Below are 15,724 nucleotides of genomic sequence, written 5' to 3'. Positions count from 1 at the left end.
CTGTCAGTCACTCTGACCACCTGCAACCACATCCACTCGCCCGGAGCGACAGAGGGCGCGGGCCTTTTCCCAGCGTGCTCTGCGGGAGGACTCGCTCCACCTCACCCCCTCTTCCTCGCAGCCCCCTGCCCAGGAAACTACAATTCACAGCGTCCGCCGGGCGGCGGCGCTGACAACCCCGGGCCCCGCCCCTCGGCTTGGCCCCGCCCCCGGCTGCCGACGTCTGCGCGCGAATTCCGTGGCGCGAACTTAAGAGCGCAGTCGAGTGCCCCGGAGTTCCTGGTGGGACGCCCAGGACAGTGGCGTGCGGGCCAGACGCGAGGCAAGTGGGGCCGCCCGCGAGGGACTGAAGGACTGGCGGGTGTCGCATGCCCGGGCCCACGGCTTTGCCGCGTCTGTCGGCTTCAGCGGAGTGGGCGTCAGGGTCGTTGAGGCGTCCGGGAGCGCTTCCGCCAGGGGAGAGGGCCAGGTAGAAGGTAGACGCGAGCTGGAGCCAGCTGGACGAAGAAGGTTTCATGCTAGGTCTGGCGGGACAGGGCCACCTCGAAGGAGAGGCGGGGTCAGCTTTAAGGGTTGGACACAGGTGGATGGAGGTGGGGCCAGGGAGAGGTCAGTGGTAAGGTCCCGGCCAAGGCCTTCTAGAAGATGGGGAAGCTCCTGGATAGGGAGTGACCCGGCGTTGTGTGTACCTGGTGAGGAGGCAGAGCCAGTGGAAGGTCTCTGAAAGCTGGACCGCAAGAAGTAGGCCCAGGTCTGGGAGGGGGTGGGGCCAAGGAAAGGGTAGCTGAGCGGTCTGGGCTTCGGGTTGCCCTAGTGGGTCGAGGGAAGGCCAGAGGAGCGTGGAGAGGGAAGAGAGAATGATCTTGATGTCCTTAGGTGAGGGGGAAGCTTGATGGGTAAGGTGTAGGCAGCCGGTGGGGACAGGAGAGGAACATTTGGAAAGGGGAGCTAGCATGTGAAAACGGGCGTTGGTGAGGGGAGACGGCAGAACACGGGACCCAAGCCGGACCTCTTTGGCCTCCATCCCCATTTCAGTACATTTGAGTCGCTGACATTTTACACAGCCTGAGAAAGAGGCATGGGGGAGAGGCAGGGCAGTCTAGTCTAAGACCTTTCCTGAATTCCACCTTATCTTAGGGTCTACTGGGAGCCCGCTAGGCCTGCAGGTTTCGCCCTCCAACCCCAGAGCTTCTGATTCAGTAGGACAGGGAGTGTGGTGGGGATACTTAAAAAAAAAAAGCCCAGGTGGTGTGCGGAACTGGCATGTTTGGTCTCCATTGTTGTCAGGTGCAGGCACTTTCCCTTTGCTGTTTCTGCTTCCTCAGTCGTCTGTTGGGGATGCTGAGCTGTTTCAAGCCTTAATAGTTGAGGTAGAGTAGCATAGTTAGGGGAAGGGTGTACTATATTTCACAGCGGGGGAGAAAAGCAAGGGCAGCAGACAGGCTAGGAAAGGGGAGCGTTTATGACCTAGAAGACATGAGGACGTGAGCCTCCTGGCCTGGCACCTTCAAGTAGTTTACCACTGAAGACGCTTCTGTGTCATTCCTTGTCACTGTGGCCTCCAGGTTTTGAAAGATCCTGCTTATGAACCCTCAATTGTTCAGTAATGTGTTTGTTAGCCCGATTTCTAGTAACCAAAGGCACGTGTGTATGCTAATGTAATCAGCATCTTTATACCTCAGGTGGAGAGAAGAGAGATGTAAGCCATTTGGGAATAATTTACAGGAGCTGGAGGCAGAGGGGCTGGGAGAGGGTGAGCGTGGTCAGCTCTGGGACAGGTGCAGGCAGTAGGGCAGAGCGGCCCATTCCTGTGATTGGCCGTGGGCAGCAGATCAGAAAAGATCGCCTGTAAATAAGCACAGCCTCCATGTGGGAAACAGGCTTCTCGTCTCATCCTCCCACTCGGAACTTCGTCTGCACGATTGCATCTCACTGGCCAATTATTCTGGTCCAAGGAAAAAGGGGACTTTCTTCTTAAAGGGGAAACTCGGGTTTCTGATTTTGTGGGATCTTTTTTTTTTCCCCCTGAAAGAAGAAGGTTATGTGTTTTGATGTCTGCACAAGCAGTCTTCCCAACAAGCATTTGGGTGTCTGTTCCAGAGCAGCTGAAGTGACAAGAGGACGAGGAGCAGAAAGGGGCAATCCTGCCTCTGACATGCAGCGAACTATCATGTAAGAGACCCCATTCCCCTTTCTGTCTCAAACTCTCCAAGTCTCTGCTTCTTTCTTTAACTCTCTGTCTTAGAAAAAGTCAAGTGGGCATTTCCCAGAAGTTGACCAGAATGGGAAAGACACAGGACAGAGCCAACAGCAGGGTGGTCCGGTCTAACATGCCTGTCCTGCTGAGGTTGAGGAGCCCTGGACTAATGCCACCTGGCTTCAGGAAAAGAACAAAGGGAATTACTTGGCTTGTGTAGTTGAAATCCTCTGGAGTTAATAATTGGATCCAGTAGCCCTGGCTGGTGTGGCTCAGTGGACTGAGTGCCAGCCTGTGAACCAAAGGGCTGCCGGTTTGATTCCTGCTAAGGGCACACACCTGGGTTGCAGGCCGGGTTCCCCAGTAGGGGGCGCGTGAGAGGCAACTACACACTGATGTTTCTCTCCCTCTCTTTCTTCCTCCCTTCCCCTCTCTAAAAATAAATAAATAAAATCTTTAAAAAAAATTGGACCCAGTTGCTAGAACTCTGCCCCTAGATTCCATCTCTCTCTTCATCTTTCAGCTCTGCTTTCTTCCATGTTGTGTTGGCCCGTTCTCCCTGGGCGCTGGCGCCATAGAGGCAGTAAGAGGCCGGTGTCTCTTTCAGCAGAAAGAGGCAGTATCCCTCCCAGCTGTTCCAACAATAGGCTCATGTTTTTTCATTGGTCCAGCTTACACCCCAGGCTGGTCCCTGACCCAGCCACAGGGATGCAGGGCTTTGATTAGCCAGGCCTGGAGCATGTCCCCACCCAGCTCATGGGTGAAAGGGCAGGCCCATGCAGATCTCAGGTATTCAGCAATTTGGGGAGGGGGCATCCCAAGACAGACATAGAGGGCTGTTAACGGGAGGTAAGAGTGGATTCTAGACAGACCCAGACCTGGACATCCACCCCACGGACCCCAGAGATGGCGGCTTGCACAGATCCCAGGCTGATGAGAATCTGGAGCCATTCTTTCCCTGACACATGCTAAGTACTTAGTTACAACTTGTTGAATGAAAGTGGGTGTGTGTCGTATCTCTCAGGTCGAGTTAGGGCAGAAAAATGAGCAGAGTGTCACCTCCTCTGTCTGAGCTTCTGTTTCCTTGTCAAAGGGGGTCGGTCGACCTCTGTTCCGTGCTAGGATGGGAACTGGTGTCAGAAGCCATAGAGAAAATGAGGGATCAGAGGGGTTATCAGTGCTGTTCTCATCCCCCTTCCCCGCTCCTGCCCTCCTGCAGGTCATTTTTTCAACCCAAGAAAGAGGGCAAAGCAAAGAAGCCAGAGGAGGCATCCGACAGCATCCGAGAGATGGACCCCCCTCCAAAGTATGTAATGGGGCTGGGGTGTGGTGAATTTGTTCCTTTATTCAGGCGCGACTCTCTTGGCTGCAAGTATTACAAACTCAGCTTGGAATGTCTCAGGAGTTTGAAGGCAATTTCTGCCTTCAGTAACTGGGAGGTGCAGTGGTATTCCCAGCTTCAGGCACAGCTGTATCCAGGGCCTCAGAGTTGTCTTCAGGGCTCTGCCTCAGGCATCTTGCCTTCCTTCTAGAGCTGACCTTCTCCAAGAGGTAGAGAAGCTACCCACTGGCCACATTTCCATGCCAACTCATCTAAGGAGAAGAGAGTAATGTTCTCTCCTCAAAGCACCTACTTCTCGAGTTCATGGGAAGAGCCCTGCTTGGGTCACATGATCACCCCTGTACCCATCAGTTTGCCCCAGCACGGACTCAACCTAGTTTTCATTCCCACCCTGCGCAAGTACTCTCACTTCCTGCATCCCAGTTTGCTGGCGTGTAATCGGTATTGAAGCCTCTGTCGGGCTGTCTACGTGGGTTCAGTGAATTCACGTGTGTGCAGCTGGTGGGCCAGTGCTCGGTTCATTCACTTACTGGCTCGGTGAGCGGTGATAATGAAGTCATACTTTTTTCCAACGCTCCCAATCCTTGGAAGATCTGCCCCTTCTGTGTGTGCGCTGCTATGTATGTATTGTATGTGCATATGTGGTTTTCTGTGCTCTAGTTTCATTTTTTAAAGAATACTGTGCTGTGTGTATTGTCCCTCAGCTTGCTTTCTTTAGCAGCGTTATGATTCAGAGATTCCCATTTGTGATCACAGAGGACCGTCTTATCCTTTTTGCCTCCTGCCTGGTGCTTCGTTTTATTAGCATCTTCCTGCTGGTGGAAATCCAGGTTGTCCCCAAATCGCGGCTGAGCCAGCCCGTGCTGCAGTGGTCTCTGTGTGTGTCCCCTGTGCTCGGGTACACGTTCTTCCTCTAGCATGGGTTCCCCTGTGTAGAATTACTCACGGAATTGTTAGTATGTCAACCCAGAGAGGTAGGTAAAGTGAACACTTGGAAGTCTTTCCGGGAGTCACTGTCTAGAGGAACTACGTTTACCATTTCCAACGTGTCCTTTTTAACATGCCTATAAATATGCGTGTACCTAACACGTAATAGGTGCCGCATAAATGTGTGTTGGGTGAGTGTTTCCCATACTTGTATATTGCGCAGCGAGACTGTAATTTTGGCCGCTATTCTGTCTCAGGGAGCTGGCACAGGCCTGATACATACCAGATACTGAGAGATATACTCCTTTATTTTTAAATAACAAAAGCTAGGTTATTATATATGCAAGTTGCAGATACAAATTGGCAAGCATATGTATTTTTTATACCCATGGACTCATACATCTTCATGTCACTAAATATTCACTAAACATCTGTTGAGTATTTTCTCTGCGTCAGGCGCTGTTCCAGGTGGTATGGTTTTAGCAGTGAATATCGATTGCAATCAGTTGCAGTTCCTCATAGCGTTGATTACCTGCTTTTTTCCTCACCAAAAATGTCTTTTAAAGCCCTTTCTCACGAAGCTTTGTATCAACCCACTTCATTCTTTTTGATGGTGCCCAGGAGTGCAGGCACCTGTCGGAATCAGCGCCTTAAACCACGTCCACACTGCACTGTATTTTGACAGTCTCTGCCTGTGTCCTTCACCAGGACGCTCCTCAGAGCCATTGTCAGGGGAGTATGTGGGCTGCACGGGGCAGGGAGGCCGCTCTGTACTAGTAGGTTGTCCTGGGACCCAGGTTTTTCTAACAGAACCTGAGGACAAGCAGTGGCTCCTATTGGTCAGAACTCCCTACAGGGTGATACCTAGCAGCAGGGGAGGCTGGGAAATGTAGTCCCTAGTTGAGGGACCATGTACCTGGCTACAACTCAGGGGCTTGTGTGACTAAAAGAAAGGGTTTCCAGATGGATGTTGGAGCCCCGCCTCTGCCCTGAGTTGGGGCTCCACCTGCTCCCAGCATCACCCATCCTAGCGTGGGCACGTAGGAGTGCTTAGGAGGCCCCTAGAGAATGTTCTGTGCAAGAAAAGGAAGGAAATAGAACACAGTGAAGGAGCTGGAGTGTTCGGCCAAAACGCCCTGCCCGCTGGAACACCCCCATTTCCCCACCTGCTAGGGTGGCGCTGAAGGAGCGGAACAGAGCGGTGCCGGAGAGCGAGTCTCCAGTGAAGAGGCCGGGGCGGAGGGCAGCCCGGGTCCTGTGCAGCGAAGGGGAGGAGGAGGACGAAGCCGTCACGAACCCCAAAGGCCAGGTGGGTCCCCATCAGCCTGTCCATGTTTACTGGAAGAAACCGTAATTCCCATTAGCCTTTGGAACCGAGGGCAGCAGCGGCTCAGTGGGACTCTGGAAACATGCCCCAGGAGGCGGAAGGGTTTCGTGGCTCTGCCTTGGAGCAGTCGGCCAGGACTGCGTGGCCCTGACTCCGCCTCAGAGCTGGGACCTGCAGCTCACAGTGGCACCTGCCTCCCAGGGCTGCCGTGGAGATGACAGATGTCAGCCCACAGGCAGGTCTGAGAGTAACGCGTGATGTAAAGGAAGGGCTCAGAGACGCTCCAGTCTCTGCCGTTAGCAGGCAGCGAGTCATCTGCGTGCCCCCCCCCCATTCCCTTCTCTTGTGTAAAAGTCACTTAGTCCCTGTGCGTTGCCCTGTGGGTGACGTCCAACGTGCTGTGTTTCTCAGTCTGTCGGTGGCGAAGTCAGACCCTGCCTCCCTCCCGCTCGAAGGCCCTGGTGTTGGCAGCTCAGGCCAGCGCTGGTCCTTACAGGCACAAGGCCCTTGGGGAGCCCCCGCTTCCTCCTCTCCCCCAGCTCTTCCTCCAGGTCACACGTGGGGCCCAGTCAACCCCTCACTTTCTTCAGGGCTTTGCTCAACTGTCACCCCAATGACACCTCCCCTGATCACTTGTGTTTGTGTCCCATTTGCTGCCATAACGATGCGCCGCAGACTTAGAAGCTAAAGATCACCTAAGTGATTAGGTCACAGTTCTGATGTCCCTGGGCTGAGATCCAGGTGTGGGCAGGGCTGCGTTTCTGGGGCTTGAGGGCAGACTCCATTCCCCCGCCCTGTCCACCGTCTCGCCGTTTGCAGAGAGAGCAGCCCTGCCTTTCCCCTGTGGTCACACCTCTGTCCTGCCTCCCTGTCCACTTCTTGGGCCCCTCTGGTGGTCCTGGGCCCACCTGGGCAATCCAGGACCACCTCCCTGTCCTAAGAGCAGCTGATTAACAACCTTAATCCCTCCGGAGCCTGAACTGCCCTTTGCTGTATGATGATACATTCACAGATCCCGGGCAGGAGGACAGGGGCATCTGCAGGAGCTTGAACTTGGCCCTGGGGCTGCCAGGGAGCCATGGAAAGGTTTCGAGCAGGAGAGGGACAGCGTTTGAAACATCCCTTTGGGGACCGTGTCCATTAGGGTCCAAATAGGAGACAGAAATCACGTGACTGGCTTGGAACGAGAGAGGGAGTTTAATATCAGGAATTGTCAGCTGGGGTGCACTTACTAACTAGGGGTGAAGAGAGAACTCTAAGTCATCGCGAGGTTGCCACTGCAGGGTGCAGCTCCCGCCCTTCGGGCTGTGGAGCTAAAATTCAGACCTTCCTGGTGGAGATGCTGGCGGCTGGGTGCTGGGGCCTCGGAGCTTAGAGGAGGTGCCCTGTGGGCCTGGGGCTGGGATCTTCGAGGAAGGGGCACTGGGTGGAGGCAGCCGGTGTCTTTGGGGCACCACGTGTCAGGCCCAGCAAGCACTGCAAACAACTTGGAGCCGGGTCCAGCTCACACAGTGCCCTCGGGCCCCCTGCACCAACGTCCCCAACACAGCGTGGGAAAGGCCTCTGCAGAGTCCCAGCATCACAGGGGAGAGCGGATGGGAGCGGAAGGCAGTTGCTTGGTTACCGCCACAGGGTCCTGCAAGAAGATGAGTTCGTAGTTGAAACCAAGGCAGGAGTAACAGTGGCTTAAGTGAGGGAGCAATCTCTCTCTCTCATGGGCAGCAAAGTCACACTAAGAGTGAGGCTGCTTCCCTACTGTTACCTGCTGTGCCCGGATGCTCTGGTCGGAGTGAGTATCCACACTGGGAAGGAGAGGGCACTGCACTTTCCACCAAGGGAATGAGCCAAGGGAAGTGTCTGTAATTATTTCCCTCCACATTGCGTTGGGTAGAACTGGGGTCTCAGCCACACGAGCTGCAAAGGAGGCTGGGAAGCGTCTTCAGGGGCCCGTGATATGCCCGGCTAAAAATCAGAGATCCTGTTACTTGACAAGAAAGAGAGTGGTTACTGGTGTCCGTGATGGGGAGAGTCCAGGGCCCTGGTAAGAGAGACCTCGGCTTGAGCTCGGGCTGGGACCGGGGCATGGAGTGGCGAGGAGGCACGGAGAGAAGGCGGGAATTCCTCTCCACTCTCAGCTGCCTGGGAAATGAGAGAGCTGGGTGCTCCCCACCTCCCCTCACTGTAATCACTCTTTCTTTCCCCTTCCAGAAGCCTGCTACCGATTCCCCACCAGCCTCCTCCCCCAGTCCCGTCACGGTTCCTGAGAGCAGCCCTTCCCTCTCCAGCACGTCTGGACCGCTCATGTCCCTGTCGGGCATCCCGAAGCGTATCACAGGTGCGGACACACGGGCCCTGTCCTTGCAGCTGCCTATCCTTGTCCCCACTCGGATCTCTGCCCTAGGCGGCCGTCCCCCTGGCAGCTCTGATCTCAGCGTGTGGTTAAGAGCCGAGCTCCACCATCCCCTGGCTGTGTGACTTGGGGTAGGGAATGCAATTCACCTGTGTTTCCCCTCTTTTCAAGTGGGTACTAGAAAGTCTAAGAGGAGGTGGGTGGCCCGCCACATATGTCCACTGGATGGTGTGGCACGAGAAATGACCGTGGCGACAAGGGCGCTGTGGGAGCCCAAAGTGGAGCCAGCCCAGAGCACGTGACCTGGGGGACGGGTCGGGTTTGCTGAGCTGAGGAAGGGCAGTGGGAGGTGTTGCTGCCAAAGCGGCCGTGCGGAGCCCACAGGTGCAGCAGCCTGGCGTGTCTGCAGAGTCCACACAGTTCTGTGTTTCTGGAGAGGACAGTGCAGTTTGCGGAGCAGGGAGACTGAGGATGTGTGTGTGGGGGGGATGAGCCAGGGAGGAGAGCAGGTGCTGGCTCCCAGAGGGCCTTGCAGCAGGAAGTGCCTTGCAAGGAGCCTGGGGTCTGTCCTGCGGGGGCTCCTGTGAGCTGGGGGGTGGGGGGGAGGCTAGGTCAGACCTGCTGGGTCAAACCTGCGGGTCTTACTACCTATCGTAGTAAGATAGCAAGTGGCTCAAGGCTGTAGCAGGGGACTCATTTTAGAGGAAGCGACACTTGAGCTTTGTCCCAGATGGCCGCTATAGAGAACAGCATGTGCAGAGGCCCAGAGCGTGACAGCGTGGTGTGTTTGGGGACCGTGGCAATTCAGTGATGGTGGAGAGGAAGTGGATTATGTGGCGTGGGAAGTTCGAAGGTCAGGTGGAGAGAGATTAGGTAGGATGGTGAGATGCAGTGGCCACTCAGACTTTATCCTGCAGTGCGGGTGGGGGTGGGGAAATGGGGGCGGCTTTTGAGCAGGGGAGAGACAGTTCCAGCCGCGCCGACGGAAGGCCCTGCTCTGTCGTGGGAAGGAGCCAAGAGACCGGGGAGAAGGTGAGAGTTGATGAAAATCATTCAGCTGCGTCTTCTTCACCGTGAGTTAGGATCTCAACTTAGAATCTTCTAGAAATAGGCTCTGGAGCTCAGACACAAGGATTCAAGTACACACCGGATCTTGGGGAGGCGGGAGGTGCGGAAAAGACAGACAGACTCGGAAGGAGAGTCGGCCAGTAAAAGACGTGTCCTTAGATCACCTGCCGCAGAGGGCAGCTGGAGCTCCCCTTTCTTGGGGCAGCCCTGGGAATGGGCCCACTTACATGTTCAGAATTAGCTGCTGGAAGTCCAAGGACCTGGGGTTCTTGTACGCCAGCACCCCAGAGTCACTGGGTGAGAGGAACTCCCGGGGCCTGTTGATTCCCTGCTGCTTCCGGGCTCCTGAGGTTCTGGAAAACCTGTCCACGACACACGGAGGTGGTGGATCCCAGGCATCCGGTCGGGGCCAGGCTCAGCCCGCGGTGTCAGTGCTCACTGTTTAGGTGGTCTCTGCCGTTGTGGGAGAGGGTGGCACAGACCTGCTCGTGGTCACACCGCCAGGAGGCAGCAGAGCTTGAAGGGCAAGGCCTGTGCTGGGCGGCATCTGTGGGCAGGAGGAGAAGGGAGGGGGCCCGACGCCTTTTGGGGGGGGGGGCGGCCCTCATGATGGGTAGAGGGGCAGGCGTGGTGCTGAGCTCCCTGAGGTTGGGGCGGATGGGCCTGGCGAGGCAGTCACACCTCGGCTTTTGCCTCCCCAGCTCGGAAGCAGCTTTCTACACGGACGATTCAGGAGATCGTAGACGACCACAACAGGAGGATGGAACTCGAGAGAAAGAGGAAGAGGGAGGAAGAAGGTGAGGCACCAGGAGGAGAGGGGTGTGTGTGTGTGCGCACGTACGTGTGGATTCTGGAAGGGCGGGGCCTGAGAGGACGGGTGTTGGGACCCCACTGATGGAGGCCTGTGTCCGTGACCCTAAATGCATCTCTCAGAACCCCCGCAGCACCCAGGGATTTTTGTTAGGAGAGCATTGGGGAGACAGTCGTTCATCTCAATTTAGTTTTCCATTTGTATCTTTACTCTTTGGAAAAATACGTTTCTCTAAATGGTTTCTTTTATAAATTTTGCCTCAGCGCCTCAGTCACTTTTCCAGCTTTTCCTGGTGCCCACGGGCCAGTTCCGCACCCGTTCCGTTTATTAACTAGTGGCATCCAAACAACTATTGACGTTCTAGGAGCTTGGGCCCTTGAGGAAAGTAATGCACATACATGGAGAGGAAAAGTAATATTGTTATTTGCTTCTGGAATAATGACCATGACCTGCTCATAGGATGTCTCGGGGATGCTGCACCGTCTCTCAGACGAGTCCAGTTGCAGACGGCCGCCCTCATTTCCTGTTTCCTGTCCCATGCTGGTGTTTGTGCAGTACTTGGTTTTTGTTTTTTTAAGATTTTATTTATTTATTTTAGAGAGAGAGAAAGGGAAGGAGAAAGAGAGGGAGAGAAACATCAGTGTGTGGTTGCCTCCCGAGTAACCCCCCATTGGGGACCTGGCCTGCAACCCAGGCCTGTGCCTTGACTGGGAATGGAACTGGCAGCCCTTTGGTTCCCAGCCCACACTCAATCCACTGAGCCACACCAGCCAGGGCTGCAGTACTTGGTTTGTGTCCCAGCAACCAGTGAAAGTCCGGCTTTGCAGAAATATAACGTCAGACACTGCAAGGAACGTGAACCGATACCGCAAACTGAGATACCCCGACCTAGTAGTTTATACGGCATGGAGCTCATGGTCACCTGCATTTTAGTGACCTGTGGGAGAGCCATAAAGGTCTTTTTATTCGGCTCATCTTTCCCAGGAAAGATTGGAATTTGGTCAAAATTTCTTTGGCAATTTTTTGTCAGTAACAAATTTTACTATAAATTGTGAGTGTCAAGGGGTATGGGAGGCTTCTTTCTATGAAGATAAATTTTTTCTAAGTTTATGCAATTTTTATTGTTAACCTGGAGGTATGACTTTTTTCCAGTTTTAAAACTTGTTATTTTAATTTATAACGCATTATCATATACAACTCTAACTCTGTGGTGAATAATTCAAAACTAATAGCTTGTAAGTAAAGACTAGCTTTGCTCCTCTGCACAGGTGAACTGTGGGGGCGGGTTCCCTCCCAGGCCCCACCTCTCCTCAGTTTGCAGACACACCTGATTGGCTCAGAAGAGAACAAACTGGCCTAAGTGTCTCGGGAGTAGAAATGTCTGTGGAGGTCAAAGTGATATTTTACATCTCGGTTCTCTGTGTGTCATCAGAAGCAGAGAGCCTGGGAGAACATCTCTCAGAGCCAGAAGGGGCCAAAGAGAAGGAAGCAGATGAGGAGGGCCCGCTGATGACTTCCTCTGAGCCCCAGGACACCTGCAGTGAGTTTCGAGTCCTCTCCCGCTACTGCCCTATCTCCGGTTTTGGGCGTCTGGCGTCTGGAGGACAACTCATGGAAACGAGACATAGATTCTCAAACGCACTGTTACGTGTGAATTCTGGGGAATTCTAGGTTTAGTTATTGTTATTTTTTTGCATGGATTCAAGAAAACAAAAGCAAAGAGCCAGTCATTGTCCAACAAAATACAGCTTTCAGAAATCCCAGGTACCAAGTGTAACGGATAGAGCCATTAGTTTTTAAGTTAGGCAGCCAGCCCCCGTTGCGGGATTTTAGAGGTTAGCATCGCCCTCAAGCCCTAGAACCGGCCCCTCTGTCTGCAGCCCGTGAGGCCCCTGTGGCAGGAGCAGTGCTGTGGGGGGCCCTTTCTAGGCTACAGAGCGGGCTACCTGACATTCTGCAGCTGCAGCAGTGGGGCGTCTTCTTCTCCTTGTCTGAGGTGTCTTTTTACCACCTTCCCAAGCCTCTGGTTTCAGGCCAAAGGCTGGAGTTGCATGAGTTGGCACCGACAGAAAAGCATCAGTCTCAGCACTCTGCTGGGCAGGGGAAAAGGGCAGAGCTGGCTGGGTTCTCCCTTTATAGGGTCGGAGTAACCGTGCGGTTAAAGAGTAAAAAGGCTCAGGGTGGACAGAGTTTGCGTTGGCCCTGTCTGACCTCTCTCACCTTACAAGCAGAGGCCCCGCCAGAGAGCAGTTCGGACCCCGAGGCCCAGGACGAGGACCCGGCAAAGCCGCCCCCCAGAGCTCCCAAGACGCTCAGCAGTTTCTTCAGTGAGTTTCTCCTCCCGCCTCACGTCCCCTGGGTGGCGCAGGGGGGACGCGGGTGGGTCTTTCCTCCACAGAGAGCTGCGAATCCATCGGCCTTCCTGCGAGTTAGAAAGTCATCTCTCTTGGCTTCCTCCCCAGCCCCCCGGAAGCCTGCAGGCAAAAAGGAAGTGAAGGAAGCCAAGCCTGGCACCCCAAGAAAGGAGGAGCCCCAGGGGTGAGTCAGTGTCAGCCGCTGAGTAGAGAGCACAGCAGGTTAGAAAGAACTGTGCGGTAAGTCCCAGGTCTCCCGGACCTTATGGTAGGCTTCCAAAACAGGAGACAGATAATCATAGAAAGTTTTCAGCTTTAATTATACAAAATAAAACATGTTTTGAGGATTCTTAACGTCAGTTTTGCGCCCCAGCTGAGCCCTTCTCAGCGAGATGAAATGGCATCGTGCCAACATGTGGCTGCTCGGGGGGAACGGTCCCCCGCTTTTCTGGAGCACTCACTGGGTCGGGCACGGCGCCAGAGCCTTCTCTCATCTCTGCAGGACTCCCCCGGAGGAAGCGGGTATCTTGGCCATTTTGCAGGCATTGGTTGGCACGCTTAGTCTGGAGAGGTTAGGTTGGCGTCCTGGAAATGGGGTCGTATCCATGACAGAAAGCATCACAGTAGACGGCGTCCCAGGCGCTGGGCAGTGTGGCCTGCGGCACCACTGTGTGTAGGTTCTGCTGCTTTCCCATTTCGCAGATGAGGAAGGCAGGCGTGGAGGCAGGACAGTACGTGGAGCGGTGAGAAGTCCCAGCTCCGCCTTTGCCAGCTGTGTGGCCTCAGGGGAGCGACTTAGCCTTTCTGTGTCGGTCTCCTGAGGGTTTGAAGCATTTAGACCAAAGTTCGGCTCTGGCCAAGCTCAGCAAGTTGGTAGCTGCTGCTGCTACTATTATCATCATTATTATTGTTGTTACTGACGTTAGTGCCTTGCCTAGGGTGCAGACAGGGAGTGAGCCAGGCAGTCTGGCTGTAGAATTTCTTACCCATCGTGCTCTGCTGCTTCCTGTTGTAAAACAGTAGAAGCAACCGGAACAGCCGCTGCTCATTAAATGCCCAGCCAGCACGACTCCCTGAGCACGGCCCTGCGCCTGTTCGTCCCCTCAGCCTTCCACAGCCCTGCCTGCATACGGACTGGCCGGAAAGCGGAAGTCCCGAGTCCTGTGCACCCTTCAGTCCCCCGGTTTTGTATAGATACGGGCCTGAGGCTGCAGAGTCAGCGTTGTGTTTAAAATGCCCCCACACGATGCACCGAGGGGTGGGAACCCCCTTCCTCGTTTCTTCCTTCCCCCTCATGACAACCTGTCGCCGTAGGACTCTTGGTGGCTTCCTTGTGCGGAGGGTCTGGGGATGGGGACAGGTGGGCACAGTGGGTCAGTGATGCACCAGGGGGTTGAACCCCGAGTGGTCTGACTGCGGTCCAGGCTGTGGTGGCTCTGGCGGGGTCGGTGCGAGGCTTCAGTGCTGTAGAGGTTCAGAGCCGTTTCCGGGGTCCTGCCGCTTCCTAGCCATGCAGCTGGGGGTGTGACCCATCTGGAAACACAGCAGCACCTCACCTGCCGGGCCCACTCCTGACGGCTGTAGCACTCGCAGCATGGTGCCTGGCACTCTGTGGCATCCAGGGACTTTGCGCTGCCCTCCCAGGGTCAGTGAGGGGCGCTGGCTGAGCGGCCCAGGACCGTCTGGGCCTCTCAGAGCAGACTGCAAAACACATTCAGGTCCTGCTGCACCACCAGAGCCACGCCGGCCCCTTTTCTGCTCCCCGGTCACATCGGCCGTGTCCCCACCTCAGGGCCTTTGCACCTGCCGGTCCTCTGCCCGGAATGCTCTTTTCCCTGGAGGCACTCCGCTCACCCCTCGTGCTGATCTGCCTCTCCCGGCGTCTTCCCTCGCCCCTTCCCAGCCACCCTCTGACGTTGCACCCGCCACCCAGCTTTGTCCCTCTACTTGGTTTTAGTTTGCTTTCTGAAATATTCTTTTAAACATCTAACACTATTTGTTTATATGTTTCCCTCCCCAGACTTGCCCACTCGGATGTGAGCTCCAGGTTAGCAAACTTTATTTTCATTTACACCTGGGCCTACAACAGTGCCTGGCCCCTCGTTGGAGGAATGGTTCCCTGGGGCCCGGCCGCCTACCCAGCCTGCTCTCCCTTTCGCCCCCACAGCCCGCTGGACCCAGGCAGCTACAACCCTGCCAAGAACAGCTACCACCCTGTGCACGACGCCTGCTGGAAGCAGGGCCAGAAGTGAGGCCTCTCCCTCCCCGCACGGCCCTGTCACCTTGGGGGGCTTTCTCAGGGTCCTCAGTTGGATGACGCTGTCAAGTGTCTCTGTGTTTCGGGGACAGAACGAAAACCCTGGGGGGCCAGCGGGATTACCCAGGGTGCATCTGGGCATCAGCAAGGCCGCCCCGGGGAGGCGTGGGGAGGCAGGCGGGTTGGGGGGGTGGGTGCGTGTTATACACGCTGCTCTGCATCTCCTCTCCTTCCCCAGGGTCCCTTATCTGGCTGTGGCCCGGACATTCGAGAAGATCGAGGAGGTTTCTGCTCGGTAATTCATCAGGCGGCCTGGCCGGGGGCGGGTGCCATGCGCCTTTGTCCCTTGCCTGGCAGTCGCTCCCCTTCTCCAGGCTCCGGATGGTGGAGACGCTGAGCAACTTGCTTCGCTCCGTGGTGGCCCTGTCCCCTCCAGACCTCCTCCCCATCCTCTACCTCAGTCTCAACTGCCTCGGGCCACCCCAGCAGGGCCTGGAGCTTGGCGTTGGGGACGGTGTCCTTCTCAAGGCAGTGGCCCAGGCCACAGGTAAGGAGGGGCCATGGCAGAAGTTCTGACAGGAGGGGAGCTTGGAGAAAGCGGCAAGGTTGGGGGGGGTCTGAGGTGATGGAGAAGGACTCAGAAGAGAGACAAGCCAGTGAGGGAGGAGGGCCTGGCGGGACCGAGCAGTGGGGGTATAGGGGGCGGTGGGCCAGGTGAGGGGGGGCCGGGCCTGTACTGAGGCAGGCCCTGTGAATGGAGAGGAGGGCCTGGGGGCAGAGCGCAGGATTTAGGGGCGGGGCTTAAGGGGGAGAGTCGGGGTCCTAAGGGACTGAGCAGTAGAGCCAGGAGGGGTCCGGGGGAGATGAGGAAAGAGAGGGGTGTGTGTGGAGCTGGGAGCCTGCAGGGGCTGAACCCCAGTGCTTACGGAGAGGCTGGTGATGTGTTCCGGGGGCTGGTGTGCCTGCCAAGAGCGGCCAGTGCTTGGTGTTTGCTGCAAGGGAGTGGGGGAACCACGGAAGGACTGTGAGCAGGCGAGGGGCAGGGGCCGTTCTGAGCCTGTGTGGAGAGTGGAAGGGAAACTCGGGGTCCA

At 55.8% G+C, this 15,724-nt stretch overlaps 1 protein-coding gene across 3 annotated transcripts in view; it reads left to right on the top strand.

Moving 5' to 3' along the window:
• Positions 1-123: 123 nt before the first annotated feature.
• The window catches only part of LIG1 (DNA ligase 1), a 29,583-nt gene continuing 13,982 nt past the window's right edge, over positions 124-15,724 (top strand). Inside the window, exons 1-13 of one of the 3 annotated variants that reach the window (XM_037140874.2) lie at positions 124-322; positions 2,106-2,172; positions 3,417-3,503; positions 5,640-5,775; positions 8,002-8,128; positions 9,913-10,008; positions 11,455-11,562; positions 12,251-12,349; positions 12,485-12,560; positions 14,397-14,423; positions 14,544-14,624; positions 14,872-14,928; positions 15,008-15,180. In XM_037140874.2, coding sequence (XP_036996769.2) covers positions 2,156-2,172; positions 3,417-3,503; positions 5,640-5,775; positions 8,002-8,128; positions 9,913-10,008; positions 11,455-11,562; positions 12,251-12,349; positions 12,485-12,560; positions 14,397-14,423; positions 14,544-14,624; positions 14,872-14,928; positions 15,008-15,180 — 1,084 coding nt within the window. In that variant the 5' untranslated portion in view covers positions 124-322; positions 2,106-2,155. Of the gene's footprint in view, positions 323-2,100; positions 2,173-3,416; positions 3,504-5,639; positions 5,776-8,001; positions 8,129-9,912; positions 10,009-11,454; positions 11,563-12,250; positions 12,350-12,484; positions 12,561-14,396; positions 14,424-14,543; positions 14,625-14,871; positions 14,929-15,007; positions 15,181-15,724 lie in introns of all 3 variants that reach the window. The other 2 variants (XM_037140955.2, XM_037140804.2) reach the window with 2 other exon arrangements.

Source organism: Artibeus jamaicensis, unplaced genomic scaffold (assembly GCF_021234435.1).
Source record: "Artibeus jamaicensis isolate MK-2021 breed Jamaican fruit bat unplaced genomic scaffold, CSHL_Jam_final scaffold_804, whole genome shotgun sequence".
NCBI lineage: Eukaryota > Metazoa > Chordata > Mammalia > Chiroptera > Phyllostomidae > Artibeus > Artibeus jamaicensis.
The sequence above is the reverse complement of the archived record's forward strand: the minus strand, read 5'-3'. Positions and strand labels throughout refer to the sequence as shown.